This window comes from Leuciscus leuciscus (assembly GCF_965113295.1).
Source record: "Leuciscus leuciscus genome assembly, chromosome: 19".
Lineage (NCBI taxonomy): Eukaryota > Metazoa > Chordata > Actinopteri > Cypriniformes > Leuciscidae > Leuciscus > Leuciscus leuciscus.
In genome coordinates, this window is record NC_138743.1 from 10,352,062 (window position 1) to 10,374,578 (window position 22,517).

Consider the following 22,517-nt stretch of genomic DNA (forward strand, 5'->3'; position numbering starts at 1 on the left):
TCCTGCAAGTATCAACACCTGTCGCACAGTGGGAGGGGCTATCGAGATACAAAAAATAATAAAAAACAGTAGGCGGGGTTATGTCATGGTGTGAGAAGAGTGTGGGAGGGGTTAGTGTTGTAATAGGAGGGGCTAATGATACAATGGGTTGTTTAGAGAGCGAGGGGTTAGCGGTGTGGTGGGAGGGGTCATGGCTCAGAGTTCGTAATGAGGGAATCCAATCTGATACGAAACAGATATGTTAACAGGACTTTTTCCACACAGACTCATCATATGCGTTCCAGTCGAGCATCATTGCACTCTAGATTGCGATGGAATGGATTACTTTAATTTTGACTGTGTCTATTGTGATTATTTCTTTTCATCTTATTTTGGGTAAAAGTCACCCCAATGCTCCTCCATGCATAAGAGGTTGGATACCTTGGTTTGGTGCTGCTTTTGAATTTGGCAAAGCACCTTTGCATTTCATCCAGCAAGCCAGAGCCAAAGTAAGTTTGCCCTTCGAGAAAATTACTTGCATGAAGAATTATAACTGTATAGCCTAGTATATATATATATATATATATATATATATATATATATATATATATATATATATATATATTACTAATACTAATTCATATTCTAATTTTCATTTCTGCAAGTGACAGAGCAGTGGGATTTCTGAAATTTGATTTCAGTGTTGTTTTTTCCACAAAATATAAATAAATAAATAAATAAAAACGTAAAACTGTATTTAAAAGTCTGCAAATTGTCTGTGGCATAAATCATACAGGTTTGGTCTGCCATTGGGTTCAGAAGTCCAGCTCCTCCCATGCAAATTGTGATGAACCTGCTGCACTCAAATATTATGCGAAAAGTTTAAAAGCACAGTGTGGTAATTACAATTTAAAAAATAACAGATATGCATTTTAATTTTATGTTTTACGTTTTCTTTTAAAGTTAGCTGCACATTATTTATATTATATAATCAATATAATTATATTAGAAAATGTACACTCAGGTTTTCTATCTAAACAAAAAAAAATTATTTGCTTTACCATGCTTGCTTATATACATAATGCATGCATATTTATTAATATTGTGGGATTGCAAGATTTGTTTGTTTTTTTGTGATGGCTGGATGTTTATACTTTCATTACCAACTGCAAAAATATTACCCAGACACTGCGCTGGAGTCCTGTGGCTAATCTTGGTGTGTTTTGTTTTTGAGCTGTGCCATACTAACCGAGTTTGAGGACAGCTCAGTTCAGCATCATTAATTTATGCAACTAGGGCAGGAGCTGCACACAGTGGCCTTTTTTGACACAATTTTTGTTCTGGGCACGACTGTGCCAGTTCTGTGAAAGCATCGACGCTAATGAGAGGTTTGCTGAATGGACAACTGCTCTAAAATTCAGTAATTACTTCTGCCAAGGCAAAAATCACACAAAAAGAGTGACTTTCAAGTCTTTTAAGGTTCACTAGGGAGTCACTAAATAAATTGCCTGTTTTTTACTGTATTTTTTCATTGATGTTATCATTTGTATGAAATAGAAATAATACAATACAATTCCTAAAACTATAATAGCATTTTTTCCCCCTAGTATGGACCAGTTTTCACTGTTGTAGCTGCTGGGAAGAGACTGACGTTTGTGACCCTAAATGAGGACTTCCGAGCTTTTTTCACTTCCAAAGATGTTGATTTTGAACAAGCAGTGCAAGAACCTGTTTACAACACAGGTACAATGTTAGCAATAAATTTGAATCTATGCGATTACTCTTTTACACGTGACCTTAGAACTGACTGAACTCAATATAAGATGAACGTCATCAATATTGTAGTCAGTGATAATGTGATTACTCATGTTAACCTTGTTTGCGTTCCTGTCCAGCTTCTATCAGCAAAGACAGTTTCTTTAAGACCCATCCGACCTGTATCACCATAATCAAGGGCAGACTGACTCCGGGCAACGCGGCAATGCTCTCCGCTCATCTCTGTGAAGAATTTAATGACCATTTGGAGAGCCTTGGAAGCGAAGGATCTGGACAGCTAAATGTGCTCATCAAGTATAGTCTTCTTACATCAATTATTTACATTGTGCTAAAGTTCCCCGTAGAGAACAGTAGATACCTTCCATACATTTTGCTGGTTAACTTAACACGGAAATTAGAAATTCTGTGCCTAATAATGCCACTGCATATCATTAGATTATGCGTATGATATGTAGACTATAATATATTATAATCCGCTACATTGATCCTGCAATCTGACAAGATAAATTCAAGTAAAAATTGTTCTTTAAAACTGAATTAGACACTTCTTAACTTGTTTTCAGGAATGTTATGTATCCAGCAGTGATGAGTAACTTACTGGGCCAATGTAACTCCCCCAGTAGTGCCCTATCCAGGCAGGAGTTCCTTGAGAAGTTCACAACATATGATGATGGATTTGAGTATGGCTCCCAACTCCCAGACATGTTCCTGAAGTATGTGAGCGGTACTGCCACAATATGACTGAAAACTGCAATTATTAAACACAATTAGTCTCCTTAATCATGTTTCCACAAGTTACTTAAAACGATATTCGACTAAAGGTCTTGCATATCTACATATATTTCTTAAATGCATTCAAAACATCTATAGCCAAAGAGGTAAAGGATGTTTCTTTTCTGTCTTCAGGGAATGGGCAAACTCAAAGCAATGGCTCATTTCTCTGCTAAGAAATATGGTTGCCAACGCAGAGGAGACTCTCTACAGTGAGAGTTATGGAAAGGTAATATATAGGTAATCTATACCAAAGATTCCTCCACATGTTGATGATAAAAGACAACTATGGTCTTTATGGAGATCTTACAATTTTTTTTAAATCCCTGGAAACCGAAAAGGAGTGCTTATATCGGCCAACTGTTTCATTCTCTATACAGTAGTCAAAAACAATGTGAAATTATTTAAAATTTTACTTAAGATGTTGATCTCAAAACATATGGCCTTGTTTATATGTTAAATGTATAAATGTATGAACATGTTTGCACAATAGAGGGAGCTAAAGAGTTTCAGTCAGGCTTCCAATCCTTTTTTATAGTACGATAAGACAGTTTTGTTCTTCTCATTATATATGTATATATAGTATATAATAGTGTACCCAAAAATGTAAATTCTGTTATCATTTACTCACCCTCAAGTCATTCCAAACCTGTAGGCCTATTAGTTTAACAAAATAGATTTGGTTCCCATTGACTTTTATTGTATGGACAAAATGGAAGTCAATGGGAATTGAAACTGTTTGGTTATCAACATTCTTTAAAATATCTTCTTTTGTGTTTAGCAGAAGAAAGAAATGCATACAGGTGTGTGTGAGGGTGAGTAAAGGATGACAGAATTTTCATTTTTGGGTGAACTATCCCTTTAATAATGCAATTAAAGCCAAAGAGTTCCTAATCTGTCACTGTTTCTCCTTAGACTTTACTACAGCACCTGACTACTTCAATAGCTGACAAATATCTACCAAATTATGGTTTACTTTTGCTTTGGGCTTCCCTGGCAAATGCTATACCAGTAAGTAAGAGGTTTATGTCAGTGCTGGTGTGAACCCAGATTAACAGATGAACAGAATGTTACTGAGACCAAACGTTTCACTTCATTCTAGATAACATTTTGGGCCATTGCTTTTATTGTGTCCAATCCTGAAGTGTATAAGATTGCAATGGATCAGATCAGCACTGCCCTCGGTGACCAAGGTAAAAACCAATCTCTCAAAACAAATGGGTTTCTATCTTTACAGCCCCTCCAATACTCTCAGACAACATTAGACAAAAAGCCGGATATATTTGGTAGCACTTTATAATTGCTTTCATTATAAACATAAACTAACTTAAAAAATGGTTTAAGATTTTCCAATGCTTTTGACTTTTTGTAGTTTCTTATGCTCTCCAAGGCTGCATTTATTTAATAAAATACAGTATATATTGTAATTTTATTACAATTTAAAAGATCCGTTTTTTATTTTCAATATATTTTAAAATGTAATTTATTCCTGTGATGCAAAGCTGAATTTTCAGCATCATTACTCCAGTCTTCAGTGTCACATGATCCTTCAGAAATCATTCTAATATGCTGATTTGCTGCTCAAAAAAACTATATTATATAGTTATATGCTGTCTCTCAATATTTGGGACCATATATTCATGAATTTCCTCACAAATCCACTAGAGGACAGCAAGCTCTCATGCATTGTGTTTGACAAGCCTTACATTTAAGTGTAATGTTTTTTCTGTCAAATCTGTTCAGAAAATAAGATTAATATTTCCATATGCACTAATAATCATTATTTGCATGTTGTCAAAATGAATCATATTTACCTCTATATGCATAACGCAAAAGCACATGAAAGTTAAATAGGATATAAGTATCATTGTGCTTCTGTTTAGACAGATCCAACCAGGCTTTGTTCATTGTGAATTAGACATTCTCTTAAGCACACATCAGTATTTAAGGCTATGCCTATGGATAGTCACTATAGTGCTTGTGTGTTTGCTTTGCATTTAAGACAAGGAGAAGACAAACGTGACCCTAGATGACTTACAGCGGATGCCATATGTGAAGTGGTGTATCATGGAAGGCATTCGGCTGAGGGCCCCTGGAGCCATCACTCGTAAAGTAGTGCGACCTCTCAAATTACAGGTCAGCCATGACAGATTATTCAGTTTTTTCCAGTGTTTCTCTTGGATTTATGCAGAACAAATACTATAGTAGCACATAGATAAACAGCATCTTTCCTGTGTTTAAACCGTATATACAATAAGGAGAGAAAAGCTAAGATTTCATTCTTAAAATCCCTATCCATAACAGAGAGAGAGAGATCTGCCTCACACAGGCTACAAAGCAAACATTAACAGGCTTTCTGTCAGCTAAAAAGGAACTGTATTTATGTATGTGTGTTTTCTGCTTTCAGAATTATATTATCCCACCTGGAGACATGCTGATGTTGTCTCCTTACTGGGCTCACCGAAACCCCAAGTATTTCCCAGACCCGGAAGATTTCAAACCTGTGAGTGACTTCACCTTTCTGAATGACCTCAGCTACAGGATGAGGTTAACCCAAATTCCACTATAAACCAAAATAAAATAGACACAAGACACATGCTCATAAAATGCTTTTCCCCAGCAAGTAAAGTGCTTTACTATTAAATGTTCCTGCACTTTTTGAGGAGTCTTTTTACATAGTTTTTTTTTGCTCTATGAGGTATCAAAGATAGAACCGGCATCTCTTTTATTAGTATTTTCTTTCAATAAAACTTCCTTCCAGTTTGTCTGGCAAGCTGTGGAGTGCTGGTCACAATGTGCTTGAAAACTCCAGCTGTGCTCCATTAAAACAGGAATAATAGGCCTGACAGTTATCTTCACAATTAACCTTCCGGCAAACGCCTATAGAGATTCCATTCCATTTCTGTCTACTAATGTCTTGAAAGAAATAGCACCACTCACAGAGACTGGGTAAGACCTACATCTATAGTAAAAACTCTCTCTCTCTAACAGTGGAAATGCACTTAAATATTTTACACACTGAATGGATATGGCTGCTGTCTAAATGAACATTCAGTATTCTTGTCCATTGGATAACTATACAAATTGTTTTGAATCTATGAAAACCTTGGAGGGCTGGACTTTTTGACCATTTCAAAAGTTGCTTTAATTTTGTCAGCTTTTGAGTTGCTAATGCAACTCGAGCAATTATTGATTTACGCGCACAATAAAGGCGCATTAGTGAACGGATGGACATTGCATTGAAAGTTATTCAGAGATTACTGTAAATATGTCTTGTTATAAAATTAAACCTTGGAGTGCTGGAAGACGGGCTCTGTTGGTGTATTCTGGACTGGCCCTCGTCTGAGTGGATTATTTTTAATGAAACTTTTCTTCCCACAGGAACGATGGGAAAAGGCAGATTTAGAAAAGAATGTCCTCTTGGAAGGGTTTGTGGCATTTGGAGGGGGGAAAAATCAGTGCCCAGGAAGGTTAGAAAAACTGTTGTGTTTATACGAAATAATCTTTGTGTACACTTAAAAAAATTTACATTCAATAAACGTAATTAAATCGAGGAAAGTATTCCATGTAATTAAATATATAAATAATATAATTTAATATTTTTTTCATGTATTCTAGATAAAATTGTTCAACTGTAAAAAAAATATATATATACAGTATATATATTTAATTTTCAGGTTTTTGTCAAACATTTGCTACTGAAAGTGTAAAAGACACATATTGCACATCGATTTCATCCCAAATATTCATCCTTAACATCCATCACATAAACCACAATGGTGACAACTAGCCTACATATTTAAGGAAAAAGATGCACTTGACAGTTGACACACATCGCTTATTACTCAAAGGGGCAACAAACACAACCACCAGTGCCAACACAATAAACAGTCAAATGACTTTCAGATTTAAACATGCAACTGCATACTGGGAAACAATTCCATGAAATAAAATTGTAACTTATTTTAACTAATGAAATACCAAGGAGCAAAATTTTATTTTTTTAAATGTATATTTTCATGCGTCATAGTGCTGATCATTGTTTCTTTTTCCTTTGACAGCTGGTCTTTGTCTTGAACTTCTCTAAACTTTGTACAGATAACACAATTGAACTTGTTGCATCTTTCATGAAGTCAGTTTAGAGATGTTAGGGCTTTCATGCCATGCACATCTGGCTGCGTTTTAGTTCCTTTTCCAGTCAAGCACGTACAGCTCCAGGTTACTTGAATGGGGAAAGACTGAAATCTATAGAAACCTTAGTAAAGATTACATTTAAGTAAGCAATAAAAAGATTTTCGCAATAAAATCTGACAACAATGGTATCATACTAATGACTAATTAAATCATGCACAAAAAAAAAGTAATCGCAGTAAGCGATTTCTGAGAAACACTGTTGATATCAGAAATCAACTAGTGTCAATCGATTAAAACATTTATAGCACATTTTTTTTTCTGTAATTAATCGCACCTAACATTACGTTTTTAATATATTTTTATATTGTAATAATTTCATGTAGAAACAACAAAGACAGAATATTTTAAATATTTGATCTAACAGGTAGGAAATATACAGAAATTGAAAAAAAGTTATCAAACACTTCAGTCTTCACTGCATAAAAAAATTTATTAAATATAGATTAATCCATATTAAAGCTACAAAAGATCAGTCAAGAGCAGGCGAGTGATTTTCTCTTTGTCTTTTGTTCTTTGATTAACATCAGTGACAGAAGCAGGTTTATTAGGCCTCTGTCACTTTAAGACCTGTGCAGATCTGACACACATTCGATGTCCTCACAACTCTTTACGTTATTTTAAGACATTATTTAACTCATTAAAAATGAGGATAATGCATACGATGATACTTGACAAAGCGGACATTTTGCCATACGAAAAACAGAACGAAGATGACGAACGAACAACAAGAACAAAAAATTAACATACTGTATATCCAGTATATACAAGCAAGAGTTTGTTGTTAGTCGCCAGCCACACACCAGCAACCCCAGACAAACAATGACACTCAAAACTGTCCTGTTATAATAGCTAACATTACCACAGCATATCTTAGTTCTGTTAAAAATAGCAAAACCAATAATACTCATATGTAGAGCTGAAACAACGTAACCTCAAAGACCGTTTTTAGGCTTTCCCGCTTAGGTCTCTTCAGTGCTGGAAGTCTTTTCTAATATTAACGCGGGTCCTAAAGCTCTTGCCTGATCATAACCATTCTTTTTCCAGTGATATTGCTCTGACCTTTTCTCTTTTGCAATGTCTCTCAGCCATCTCTCTTTCTAGTCTTTTTTCAAATCTCTCTCTTGCTCACTCTCTGTCCTCCACTCTCTGTCAATCATGAGTGGACACGCCCCCTACTTCTGATTGGCTACTAGTGTTTTGTGGTGCTCGGTCCGATTCACTTTCAACAGCGTTTCTCAGAAATCGCTTATTGCACCTTTAATGCTCTCGGGGGCTGTTTTTGCCTTCAAGGTTTGGTCAGAGTCTTTAGCCTGTAGCAGGAACACTACGGGTTGCACTTGGCCTATAGCAAATGCCACAAGCTGCACCAGCCCATCTTTTCCCCTTTGGCTCTATTGAAGAGAATGTCAGTTCCCTTGGGTTATTTACACCAAGGCTGGCACGAAAAGTTCATAGCTGTTACCACCTAGAACTTTGCCAGCGTGTGATTCGATTTACAGGTGATGCTTGTAAATCATGGAGCTGCATTATTGATAGTGTGCACTATGGTCCCATTCCTGATATAGTGCCATGTTGATATAAATCCATGGCACTGTTTTTATGTTGCACTGAGCATTCTTGGCCCTAATGTTCCAGCCCTTTGGGCCCCTGCTGATGACATCATCAAGACCATGGGGAGTGTGCGGCTGGGGTCAGTATGACGTTAATAGAGATGTATAAATACTGGAAGAACTTTCCCAGCTGCACAGGAAGATCAAAAGCATAGGCACAGACCAGTGACCTTTCGAGACCCTCCAGAACAGATGCATCTATGATTATCAGTCTGGGAATATATGAGATGGAGAAACAGATGATAAAAAAGTAAGATACAGGTGGAGTAATATAGAGAGGAAGGCAGATGTATATTAGGAGCTAAAAAAAATTAAAAAATGAAATCATGAATTATTTAAACAAATATAAAAAAAATATATAAAATTCATTTTCCATTATGCATAGCACCAGTGTTAGGGAAAGTTACTTTTAAATGTAATGTGTTACAATATTGTGTTACTCCCTAAACAAAAGTGTCTAATTGTCTTATTTTGAGGGTAATGCGTTACTTTTGCATTCGTTTTCCTCACCTGGGCAGGGCTGGCTTGCTTGTTTGTTTTTTAATAACAACATTTTTTTTTTTTTTTTGGCAAATGTAAAGTCCCTTTCACACAAAAGTTAAATAAATAAGCCTCAGGCTGAAGGAAATGTAAATTTACGCCTGTACAGTAGAAGGCGCAGCTCAAACAAACCTTTCAGTTTTTCTGCCATCCTGGATTGCAGAAGAATAGGATGCAGGAGAAGAGAGTTCAACACTTTTATTTCAGCAATATAAAACTACATAAAAAATTTAACTACAATTAGATGTTTATCTACAGTAAAGTAATTTTTTGCTTATTGGTTTGCTTGAATTGGATCATCGAAGGCACTGGTTAATAAAGTGAGAGTAAATACATAAAGTAGTGGTGTTGTTTAACATTTAACTATTGCCGGTTTGCGTAATATTCTGAGTTAGAATTTTAATGCTTTTATTAATTTTGAGGAATACTGAATCTGTTTTTTGTGTAAGTGAGATAAGTAAATGCATGCTCACATTTAGTCTTGTACTACTATAACCATTATGTTTACACAGCGTACACAACACTTGCACCTCACTCACGATTTCTCTCAACAATGGGAACAGGAGTGGTGTCAGTTAATAATTGGGAAAACAAAGTAACTTGCGTTACTTATTTGAAAAAGATATTTTGTTGTACATTTAGAAATAATGCATTACTTTACTAGTTACTTGGAAAAAGTATCTGATTACGTAACTCGCGTTACATTACCCCAACACTGCATAGCACCATTTAAAGGGGTCAACGGATGCTAAATTCCATTTTATATGGTGTTTGCATAAATGTGTCTTTGCAGTGTGGACACAGCCACCATACAATGAAAAAAATCCATTCACTCCTTTTTTTTAATCCTCAAAAAGCCTAAACACTCTCAGTAATCAAGCCGTTTGGATTTTCTGAGCAATATGATGTCATATTGCTCATGCTCCGCCCATGACCACTGACGGACTGTCCTGTATTAGCATATTTACGCCCTCAGCAATTTGTATACTGTCTATCAAGACAGCACTTTATGTGTCGACACGCCCCACGGAAGAGAGGGGTGGGGTGAGCAGTTGCTCATTATCATTTAAAGAGACATGCACCGAAACGGGTTGCTGTGAACAGAGCTGTTTTTGAGGAGGTAAAAAGGTAACATTTTAACCAAAGTATGTTACAAACTTTACATGAAGACCCTAAAGAATCATACCAACTTGTGGAAAATGGGCATACGATGACCCCTTTAACATCTCTATCACATTCTCTCTGGAATAATTTAAAATGCCATTGAAATATTCAATCTATGCTTACCAACTTTCTGCAATCAAATGTCACATTGTCATAAGGCGGCTCTGTAATGATTTCTCAGGCTTGTATAGATCTCTCAGCTGGACATGGCCATAAATTAGTACACTGAGTGTGGCACACCCACGTATTTCATTTTTCTCACTCAATCTGATTTGATTTTGATCATTTTAGGAGATTGCTACTTGCGTCACTAACACAGTGCCCCTGAATGAGTCACGGCCCTCAAGGTTATTTGGGATGATTATTTCAAGAATCATGACTTGCATCTCTCGCCCTCCCTTTATTGCCTGGCATTATTCCTTTCTCTGTCTCACCCAGGAATCTTTCATTCTTGCACTCCACTGCATCTAATATTCCTCTTCACTCATCCGCCAAACAAGGCCACTGTGGCTATGAATGCACCTGGAATTTGAACGCAATACAAGACATTCATTCACATTTTGCTTTTCTACCGACAATTTCAATCACAGTTTTCCCAGTATTCAGTAGCACTCGAGGGAGGGAGGCAGCTAGACAGCATGCAATATTCCATCGGAATACTAATACACATGCTATTCAAGCCGGCTTGTGAAGTGATGAGCACTTCAGAGCGATGAGTTTGCTTCTAGAAAATGTTCTTAATGAGAAAGAGCACATGAAAAAGAAAATGAACCACTTGTTGTTTATTGTGTCATCAGGTGGTACGCCATTATGGAACTGCATATGTTTGTTGCCCTCATCCTCCACAAGTTTGAATTCACCCTGTTGGATCCAGTGCCTAAACCGGTAAGCAGCCTGAGAAAGAGTAACATCCAATAGAGAATGGTAAATAAGCCTTGAAAGAGATGGCTTCAAAGTAGGCATTAGGTTAATCATTTCCAGATGTGTTCCTATGGCAGTATTTACCCAACAAGGGCCCAATCTAATGCTTAAGCACCGTCCTGCTCTTTACTCTTGCAATTCTCAAGCCTGACCAAAAATAACTGTACGTTTCGCCCACCAACGACCAAGTTCATTCCAGGAGCGTGGATCTAGATATGAATCATGCATTCATGAATGGGTCATAAATGTAAACAGTACCTTTCTTTGGACAGGATCAGGAACAACATTTCTGTTTTACAGCAACTTGATAAATTGTTGATATTGAAATTTGAAGGTTTCATTTGTTAACATTAGTTAATGTATTTGTTCATCTTTGTTAATAAAACTCCAGCTGTTCATTATTTGTTCATGTCAGTTCACAGTGCATTAACTAATGTTAACTAATACAACTTTTGATTTTAATAATGTGTTAGTAAATGTTTAAATTAACATGAACAAAGATTAATAAATGCTGTAGAAGTGCAGTTTATTATAAGTTCATGTTAACTAATGAAGTTAACTAATGAATCCTTATTGTAAAGTGTTACCGAAATTTCTTTATTTTTACTATCAAACAACATTTTCATATGAAAATTATAAATAATATTATAAAACAATATAAACACCAATGTTAAAAAAAATTCGGAAAATTCAGCTTTGCCATAACAGGAATAAATTACATTTGAAAATATATATAAATAGAAAACAGTAATTTTAAATTGTAATAATGCTTCACAATATTATTGTTTTAGTGTATTTTTAATAAAATAAATGAAAGAGACTTCTTTCAAAAACATTAAAAAATCTCTTGAACGGTGGTGTAGTTAGATTTGGATAAAACGCTTAAAAATGCTTAGAAAGTTAAATCATTTGTTTGCGAATGCCATTTGTTTTTATAATGTATTTTTTGCATAATGCAGTAAATTCATACATTGTAAAATACTTACTGGGGTTGTACATCATATGTATGTGGTCATTGCACTTAAATATAAATATATGTATCTGCTTCTTGTAGAGCCCTCTGCATTTGGTGGGAACCCAGCAGCCAGATGGACCCTGTACAGTGAGATACAAGCACAGATAGAGAAAGCATGTGTTCAGAGGGCTGTGCTACTGCTTTAGAGCTCTGTTGACAGTCTTGACATAAGAGTTGTGGAGATCAACCGCATAATATCCTGGGCTGAGCTTCAGAGGTTCTAAGCATCATGGTGAATGTTAAACAGTGACATGGACACAAGCAAATACTAAACCAGAAAATCATACAATGCTAAAGGTAATTTAGAATATTAGTTGTTTATATTACAGTTTTGTTGGGTCAACCTCTAATATAACTGATGGCATAATAGAGATGATATATCAGAAAGCATGAGGTTGTGGAAATCCCTCTCTCGAACTGAGAGACTTCATCATTTTCAGGATGTATGAAATAAACAAAATGTGACACCGTATGCGACTGCACTCATATATTACAGCTAAACATCTTGTGCATGATATGGACAAAGTAAAACCAAGGTTTATAGACAATAGAACTAAGTGGAGGTTCTTTTTTGTGAAGCAGAAATATGTAAACACATTATTACATGTATAAACACTGTGCTTCTTTTCTATAGTGGTGAAAAGGATTGTTTCTATAAACACATCTGTCTAATAGTCTGTATGTACTTCACTGCATCTGTGTACACTCATTTTTGGATAAAACATTACATGACACAAGTTACATGGAGCAATTGTATATGCTTGGGTGCAAGCATCTTTAATTTGTAAGGCAAACAGAATGTTTACATTGATTAAATATGATGATGTACTTGATTGAATCAATCACTGGTGTTGTAAACACTTTTTTCCTTCCTCTTTATATATCCATTTACTTACCAACCATGTGACTGTGATTTTGCCAAGCAAACATCATCTTTTGTTGATCTTGGAACAAATTTCCTGTCAAACAAACATAGCCTAACCTTAAAATCTTATAGGATAGGAATGTTCATCCAGGATCAACTAGGATGTTGGATCCAGAAATATGGCCTACTTTGCAAAATCACGGGAGGTACATCAAATAGCCTACAACATTCCAGAGATGTTCAGCAGAAGGCTAATGTTTGGATACTCGAAAGTGGTGTGATGTAACAAAATAAAGCATTTCATTTGACATTCTTGTTCTTCCATATACGAATCAATTAAAAACTAAAATATACAAAAACTCTAAAAACAACTGTGTGCTACTGATCAGATGATACAAGTTTTGTAATTCAACATTCATTAACATGATCAATAGTACAAAAATTACACAGAAACTTCCCTTTTCACATCAAGAGGGTGGTGGTGATATGATATATTTGATGATGTGATTTCACCCTGTAGCTAGTTTGTAATGAGGTAAACTGGTGATGTTAGACTATCTTGTTTAACTGAATAAGCTAAAAGTTATACAAATTAATATTTAGCATGAGCACTAAATACATCTAGCCAGCCACATAAAATCTGAATTTACTTAGGTCTATTGGGCTATGAGTAAATAAAAAAGCATTAAATTATGTCAGATAAATCACTGCTGAAATGTTGTTAATAATAGGGCCTTATAATAATAAGCAATAATATAATAAAAGGAACCACTGGGATTTAAAAAAAAGTTCTTTCAAGCTGGTTTCCTAGCCTGGCAAATCTGGTCTTCAGCAAAAAAAAAAAAAAAAAAACGTAGACCAGCAAACCAGTTTCAATTGTTTCTCTCAGCAGGAATTCTTTTTTTTACTATAGTATAATTAGATACCCACAAACACTATCACATTTTGTCGCATTTAACTCACCGCACAATTCAACCCATGCTGCAAGTGTTTTGGAGTCTGACAGAATTCTTTTCGAGATATCTCTGCTTTGCCCTGCACCACATTTACTAAAAACAACCTGCTGAACGTGTCATAGCGCCGCAACATCCAACTGCTGGCGAAACCTCTGACGTAGTTTCGAAATTTGCATATTGGCTTTTAGGAGAAGGCTATTGGTCCCAGAATCTCCCCCGCGCTCGCAGCGCTGCATTTCATTAGTGGGTTGAGCAAACATAATTTGAATGCCGGGAGGCGGTCATTGGTGAATCAAGCTGTCTGCAGTAACGTCAGGAGATTAGTGAATCGCAGCTGGAATGCGAGCTTGATTCACAAAGGCAAAGAGAGGGAGACAAAGCCACCGCACAGAAGATACGCACACCGGACTGCCACATCCCGCACAGGTACCGAAAAACCGTGTCGACTTACTCCATTAGATCATCCTGTATCTGTAGGCTACTGTAGTGCTTTGACAGGTGTTGCTGCTTTTATACATGCTCAGAGAAAGAGAGAGAGAGAAAGCGTGAGAGTGTCAAATGAATGCAGAATTTTTTAAGTGTTGTATACTACATAGGCTACTATTCTACATATAGTAGTATGAACTATAGTGTATACTGTAGTATTTACTTTATTCTGCACTGCTTTAATCCTGTATGCATGTCACTTTTAAACAAATCACTTTTACACGAGTTTATGGGGACTTGGAAAGTCTGCATTGGTAGACAGATATGCTTCAATAACCAGCCTTACAATCCTAAAAAGAGTATGCAAGACATTTGATGATGCTATTGAATTTGTAATAGTAGCCTAGTTTATGAAGTGCACTCCTTGACCTTGACAGACGCGGCCAGTTGTGTGCTGTATTGACAGTTGCTGGAATTGAAATGTTGATGTGGCATGTTCACCATAAGGGTTTGTTATATTAGTCATCAGACAGAGAGAAATGATGAAAATAAACCCTTATTGGTATTGCGAATAGAAGAAAAGTGAATGTCAGGTGATGACGACAGAGGGACCGCTCCTCTAGTGATGACTCAAAGGGGATGCAGCAAACAGGTTGCAGTAGACTGTGATTGACACTTACCCTTTTCATTTTGCCCTTTATGCACTGTACAAACCATACATATTATATAATACAGAATTATTTATTTTTAAACAGCCAATGTTTGTACCCAAAAGCTTTTAAAATCTCTTAGTTGTAACTAATAAGGTCATGTACACTGACATTTACTATAATAACTGTTAGAGCATTTCGTTATACATCATTTTTGAAAGCAATAACTTGACTGTTTTTAAACCTCATGATCTGAGAGACCCCAAGGCCCTTTTAATAAAAATAAAAAGTTAAAAATAAGTTGAATAAAATAAAATGTTCTGATTAGTGTGCACATTAGCCAATTGTCTATTTATAATAGTTTAATGCAGTTTTTCCAGAATATGCTGTATATCTCAGATTGACCACACACAAAACAATATTGGAGAACAGTCATATTTCTGAAAATAACCTTCCAAATTTGCCAAAATAACATCTGTCAAATGGGTTTTAATTAGGTCATGAAAACAAAAAAGAATTTGATTGGGGAAACAAGAGATTGGTTATATAATTGTTTGTGTACACAAAAAAAATCATTGGGGAATTTGGGGTCAGAGTAAAGTCAATATTAACAAAGCATACATGAGGGTATTTATAGCAGCTTTCTAGTTTCCCCTACTTTAAAAAAATGAACGTGGATTAAACAATATTTAATAGTACTTGTTTACTGTATTTGTTAGTGCGTATACCTTTACTGTTTTCCCCTTTTAGTTTGTATGGCTGAAATGAAGATTTGGTGAATGATATTGATTATTCATTTGGTGAGTTAGGAGGAACCATATATTTTCGATGTTTAGTGACCTTAGTCATGCCAACAAGCAAACATGTCTATAGCTTCAGTTAAACAGTATGCTTTTTGGCTGAGCTTTAAAGACCATTTCCAAAATTAAAGGCATTTAAAATCTAAAGCTGAGTGCCAAAAGCATGCTTATGCTCATGCATAGTTGATGCACAATTGCACATCCTTATCTCATAACAGGGTCATTGTAATATTGTAAATGAAATTGATCCCTGTCTGGAAGTCTTCATGTTAATCAAGTTCCTCACAATCTCTGCATTTCATTAGTCCTCATTCTATTTTTAGCCTCGTTTACACAGGGCAAGAATGAACCAGACAGCTCCAGCCTCTATCTATAGCCTTGAGTGAAAGTGAGAGCACGCGTGTGTTAGAGAGCGTGTATGTGTGGCTGGTGATGGGCTATTGATCCCAAAAATAGCTGCGGGAGATTTAACAGTGCGTGTGACACCGGCGACAGTGCTGGCTTTGCCCACGGACCAAGCTTGTCAGGGGGGATCATGGGAAGAAAGGGCATGTGGAATAGCTCTATGGAAATGGGTGCAAGCTGTTCCCCACTTGCCGTTGTTGTTTCTGTGGGCTGACAAGAGACCAGTTCTGCTTTAAGCCCATCACCTAGGCTAATCTTTTGGTGGAGCATTAGTTACCGAGGCCAGGGGTTAGGCCTAACATCTGCTCGATGGGGTTCTGGGAGGTAACTGTTCTAGTTCTGTGTCACCTGTCGTGAGGACAAGCACTTCCTATGCTGCATGGGTGTACAGAGAAAATACAGTTCATAAATATCTTAAAGCAATACAAGGAAAACAGGATATATATATCAGCATCAACAGAACGTGAGGGTACTTTAAGTAGCTTTTTTAGTTTTCCCTGTTTTGTAATTAAATAATATGTTTTGAACAATATATGAGTATACTTATATATTATTGCCTATTTGTTTGCATTTACTGTTACTGACCCTTTAGCTACAAAGAAGATCTGTTGAATGATATTGATTATTTTTTCGTCAGTTTAGCTCGGTTTTTTAGTCAGTCCTCTTTCTGTTCTGTTTCACCCATGTTGCAAGTAGACTGCAAAGTGTAGAATACAGCCTGTAAACAATTTGGGGGGGAAAAAATCATGTGGATTAAACAATATTTAAGAGTATATGTACTTTTGTACTTTTGAGTATTGACTGTTTTTGTTTGTTTGCTGTTACTGTTTTCACCCTTTAATTTGTATAGCTACAAAGAACATTTGGTGAAAGATATTGATTATTCATTTGGTGAATAAGGAACCATATATTTCTCATGTTTAGTGACATTAGTCATGCCAAAAAGCAAACATGTCAATGGAAAACATTGTAAGTGGACTGTAAAGTGTAGAATATATCCTGAAAGCAATTGGTGATATTAGAAAACACATCCTCAGTTTTAATATTGTTGTGTACCCCTTACAGCCATGAAGGGAGAGCATTTATTTGCCAACATGAGAAGTGCTCCATTCCTCCAGCGGGTTTACCTCCTAGGAGGAGAGGAGCTGGTAGTCCTGCAGTCCACCGTGGGGGAGTCCTCACTGGGAGACAGTTTCCAACAAATCACCGACTTCAATGATCTCCCCATGTCCCTCTTCGCCTGCAACGTCGACCAATCAGTATTTGAAGACCATGAGGGCAAGGTAAGGTTAAATGAAATTACACACATATTCATCACCAGCACTTAATTTTATGTAAAAATGTATCCTGTAAAGCTGAAATGGAAGTTAATTGCGCAAGTGGCACCAAATGTAGTCACAAAAATGATTGTTTCCAAACAGGATTCTAAAAACTTTTCAGCCTCCTCGTTATTCAGATTACAACCTCACATGATTGGTTGGGTTCAAAAGTCAAAGAGCATGAAAAGAAAGGAGAAGAACATTAAAAATAAACAATATTTCCCCCTTTAGATAGTTTTAAATGTATTGTGGCACAGTAAAAACCTCATGGAGACATAGGAACAAAGGCAATTTGATTGGTAGGTATGCTAGAATGCTCCAGTGGAAAAGCAATTCCCTCGACCTGCATTACATGATTTTGAATTAGGCCTCTCCAACCCAATTATACATGTAGGCCACTTCAGGTGTGAAATTCGGCTTGTGGGCTCTCATCGCCACTGCTTTCTTCTCATTTGCAAACGCTCTAAGGAGTGAGTTTACACCTAGAGGCAAGGGAGTATCTTTCACTTCTTATGAAAGCCTATTTGTGGTTTTGTTGCTGGTATGATTTTCTTATGCAAAAATATTTACAAAATGCAGATAACTATTATGTTTCTTCCCAATATTTTCAGTTCAGCATCTTATTATCTCACAATAGATACAGATTGGCTGATTAAAGCTATCTTATGTAGTAATGAAAAGCTGTAATAGAAGTTATAATGAGCTTTTGGCTTCAACACTTTGGTGATAAAACATGGGAGAAATGTTTGGAGTCACGATGAAACGGAAGTAGCGACAGATCTTTTCTTCTTAATTGTGACATAGATCCAAGTGTAATGGATAATTTTTTTAAAAAGTGCGGAGACTATTCATTCATTGATTGTCGATTGGATTTTTGGGTGTCAAAAATGGTGACAGATGAACTTGAGCTTGCAGAGCCAGAGTTCAAGCGGAAAAAATGATTGGAGAATTCCTGTATATCACCAAATTCTTACCAGAAAATCCAGTTATGACATTTTGATAAAACAAAATTAAAAATGAAACATATACATGGATGAATATGCATGTAGATAATAGTGAAAACTCACCCAAAAATTTAAATTCTGTCATCATATTCACTCTCAGGTAGTTCCAAACCCATATGATTTTCTTCTGTTAAACACAAAAGGAAATGTTAAGCAGAATGTTAACCCTGCATACAATAAAAGTAAATGAGAATGGGTCCAAAATTGACAAAATATTACTAATATTAGCATTCTGCTTAACATCTCAGTTTATGTTTCATGGCAGAACGACATGATGACATAATGATGACATCATTTTCCTTTTTTCGTAAACTGTTCCTTTTAAGATCGATCGTTCGATCATTTAGCTATAGTCTCTAACCTGGCATTGTAACAGAGGTAGCGACTGATAATTTCTTGCATATCGTGATGTACATTTTTGGATTATTGAAAAATAAATAATGTAGAACAGGACTTGGCTCTGTCCATCGGTTGTTGATTGGATGGAGGCAGATCTTAATGCAAACTTGCAGTAGATTGCAAGAATACGGGCAGGGTTGAAGTGGACTAAATGATTGGAAAAACATGATTGGCATCACCAGAGAGAAGTCTATTGTTTCACCGGAAGATGTAGTTTTGACATCATCATTTTGATTCAATTATATGGGAAAAGAAAAAAAATGAATGAATGGATGAATCACAATGAGATCATTAAGACACATTTAGAAAATGTAATGCCAACTTTAAGCTCTTTATGTCTCCTGAATGTTACATCACTTGGAACCATGCTTGGAACAGGAAACACAGCAGTTACTGAATATTTGACCTCTAGCTGAATATTTAGCCCAGACCTTCTTCGAACAGTTTTAAGAACACCGATCATGTGATATGCTGAGCTCTACCATGTCTGTCTGCCTCTCTGACCTGCACTGGACTGCATCTCACACACACACACATGGAAAAAGAAATCTAAACCAACACGCACATAGGCTACACTTCTTACACTGATCCATCCTGACAGCTACTCTCAGACAGACTAGATCATCTGATTGAAGGGCTGTATAAAAGGTGGTCCATGACTCGCTCCATTGAGTCACAGGCTCCAGAAGGGCTCCTTATGAAATAGAACAAGTGCCCTGTCTTTTACTCTTGAATGACTCCACTAATACGAACATGCACACAGTATTCTTGAAAAGTGTCCCCTTGCCTCGCATTAACTTGAACCTGACTTGGCATGACTCATGTGGTTAATTTCCTTACATAACAAGAACAGTGTTGAAAGTTATTGTTTTTAAGGTGAATTCAGTGATCCATAATCAGGGACTTTGTTGTACCATGCTGTGAGTTTGGTTTGGGGCAAGGTTGTGTGGCTTCAATGCTTTTGTTAAAAGTTAATTTACATTGTAGCCCGAATAGTTTCACTACAACACTGTGGGTGTCATGCATTTTTTTTATTTTGAAGGGGACCTATTATGCAAAATTCACTTTTGTATTGTTTTTTTTTTAAACATAATTATGCGTCCATAGTGTCTGTACATAATCACCCTATTGTGGTAAAAATCCATCCATGTTTGTTATTTTCCCCATAAATCTGAAACAGGAATGTTCTCAAATGTGTCGTCACGTTGGAACAGGCCCCGCCCACGACTGGTGACAGAATCTGCAGACTCTATTAGCTTATCTTCTTGCCAGAGCAGTCAAAGGGATAGTTCACAAAACAATTAAAATGTCTGTCATTAATTACTCAACCTCATGTTGTTCCAAACCTGTAAGACTATCGTTCATCTTCAGAACACAAATAAAGATCTTTTTGATGAAATCTGGGAGCTTTCTGTCCCTCCATTGACAGCTGTATATTATGCTGCTGTCACTTTAATACACAGATCTAATATACACATGCAATTTCTTTCCCTGCTGTTTACGTTCACAGAACCGACTGTGTTTATGTGAACTTTGTGTGTTTTTATATAACCTTGTGTGTATTTGATAGTTTAAGCGCAATAAGATGTGAAAGAGAACTTAGTTTAATACTCACGGGACACGCCGTCTGACATCCAGCTTTCTGTGCGCTTGCTTCGGATGTGTGCTCAGAAAATCATATTTCAGAAGTTTAAACTGATATGGCTTTAAAATGCATGCAAATTAAAAATAAACATTAATGATAAAGAAAAACTGCAATGTCACATGAGAATGAACATGATAGATGATAATCAAAACCAAACAGATGTTTTGTTAGTTTTTGGGAGAGTATCTGAGGCACGAGCTGTAAAGGCACAGCATTATTCTGGATTAGGGGTGGGGAGCAGCAACTCATTTGCATTTAAAGATACAAATGCACAAAAACAGGATGTTTTTGCTTCCACTAAATTTTTTTTTAATTTACAACATAGAATAATAAATGATCTGTGGGGTATTTTGAGCTGAAACTTCACAGACACATTTTGGGGACACCTAAGACTTATATTTCATGTTATAAAAATGAGCATCATAGGTCCCCTTTAATAGTGTACCAGTCCTGGTCCTAATTAAAAATTAATAAATGATCAAAACAGTTCAACAAACAAGAAGTTAATACTGAGTTCTGCCTTTTTAGGCACAATATTGACAGTTTTTGCTCTGCCAATAAAAATAATTCCAAACAAAGTCACCTAACGCCTAGCAAATCAGTGTTTTTGAACAAATTGGTTGAATGAATGATTCACTGACTCACTTATAATAAAAGGTGTGTTCGTCATGAAGCTGCACTGTACAGATCATTCGATGTATGACATCGTTCTCGCAGAACTTTGATGTCATACACGGTACCGGTTGGTCTGCAAAAGTCGAACACACCTAAAGACTAGTCACTAGTTTCATTCGTCAATGAATTAATGATTTAAACAAATCATCTGAGTAAGTGACTCAGTCACATGTCGCCACCTACTGGCATATTGATGTAACCTGCAGAAAGCAGGTTGTATGATTTAAATAAAATATTATTTGTAGTAATAATGTATAAATAATGTATATTTTCTAAACCTGGATAGTTTCTCTTTTTTTATTATTTAAAATATTTTACTTAGATATTTGTTAATAACATTGATCTAATAAAACATGGCTGTTGACAACTCTAGGGCCGAAATAAAACGCAGTCAAATAAACGCAGCAATTTGTGTTTGAGCAAAACTGTGAGCCAAACAGTTCTTTAGCCACATAGCAAGAATGTAAAGAATAATTCATTTCTTTGAGAACTTCAATTATAGTGTCTATTACAGAATACAAACCCCTATCATAAAGGAGGGAACATATACTTAATTAGCCAGCTAATTGTGCTGATAATTCTGCTCTTAATGTTTGACTTCTTCCCCTACAAATGCCATGGAATATTAACCGATTAACAGAGCATGATTGCATATCCTGGATTGACCAACTTTCATAAATGGCTTTTTGCTGAACTGTTTACTCTTGATAAAGATCTTCTCCGTTTCCTCTAAATTGATTACAGAGCACATGGTTGTGGGATGCAGAAGCTTTCTGATAGCTACTCAGCTGATTGCTGTTTAATGAATCTGTCTCTGATTGGAAGGGGACAGCTTTGAATTAATGGGTGTAATGGGACTGACTGGCCCATTTATTTAACTTATGTTGATGGAGCTACGAAGGATATGCTATCGTCGGTCACCATAACCTAAACAGCATTTTAGCTTGAATAATTATTTTTTTCTTGCTTATAAAGTGGACTTGTAATCGAAAACTTCAGACTTAAAAAAATAAAGTATTTGATACACCATGTTCTGATTCTATATCAACAACTTATAATTATCACAAGCTTAATTACTGTATACAAATGTACAAGTCACAGTAACAGTTCCCAGTTTGTTTGAATTGGACATAACCAAGAAATGATTTGCGGTCACTTGAATTCAGAACTTACTGAGGTAGTGACAAATTGGGTCCTATTTTAAAATCTGTTTGAATTAGTTTATGTACTAGCATAGTATACATTACATTTATGCATTTGGCAGACGCTTTTATCCAAAGCGACTTACATTGCGTTATCCTATACATTTTATACATAGGTATGTGCAATCCCCTGAGATCGAACCCACAACCTTGCGTTGTTAACGCAATGCTCTTACCACTGAGCTACAGGAAAGCTGTACA

The 22,517-nt window shown here is 36.1% G+C and overlaps 2 protein-coding genes across 3 annotated transcripts in view; both read left to right on the forward strand.

The window, feature by feature from the left end:
• Positions 1–213: 213 nt before the first annotated feature.
• cyp39a1 (cytochrome P450, family 39, subfamily A, polypeptide 1) lies at positions 214–12,828 on the forward strand. Its single transcript, XM_082147008.1, has 12 exons — positions 214–488; positions 1,587–1,722; positions 1,875–2,049; positions 2,319–2,468; positions 2,662–2,755; positions 3,442–3,537; positions 3,629–3,719; positions 4,529–4,662; positions 4,934–5,029; positions 5,908–5,996; positions 10,832–10,919; positions 12,010–12,828. The coding sequence occupies exons 1-12, from the start codon at positions 312–314 to the stop codon at positions 12,076–12,078; spliced, it is 1,395 nt and encodes a 464-aa protein (XP_082003134.1). The 5' UTR covers positions 214–311; the 3' UTR covers positions 12,079–12,828.
• Positions 12,829–14,073: 1,245 nt separating this feature from the next.
• rcan2 (regulator of calcineurin 2) overlaps positions 14,074–22,517 on the forward strand; it is a 68,835-nt gene continuing 60,391 nt past the window's right edge. For both annotated transcript variants that reach the window (XM_082148313.1, XM_082148314.1), the window contains exons 1-2: positions 14,074–14,217; positions 17,138–17,355. In XM_082148313.1, the coding sequence (XP_082004439.1) occupies positions 17,140–17,355 (216 nt within the window). In that variant the 5' untranslated portion in view covers positions 14,074–14,217; positions 17,138–17,139. The remainder of the gene's footprint in view (positions 14,218–17,137; positions 17,356–22,517) is intronic.

What these genes read in the sequence shown, in the direction of transcription:
- cyp39a1 (XM_082147008.1), top strand. Translation starts at nt 312, where the DNA reads ATGGAATGGATTACTTTAATTTTGACTGTGTCTATTGTGATTATTTCT. An exon ending in ACCCGGAAGATTTCAAACCT is followed by an intron (nt 5,030 to 5,907) that starts GTGAGTGACTTC and finishes TTCTTCCCACAG; the next exon opens with GAACGATGGGAAAAGGCAGA. An exon ending in TGGATCCAGTGCCTAAACCG is followed by an intron (nt 10,920 to 12,009) that starts GTAAGCAGCCTG and finishes TGCTTCTTGTAG; the next exon opens with AGCCCTCTGCATTTGGTGGG.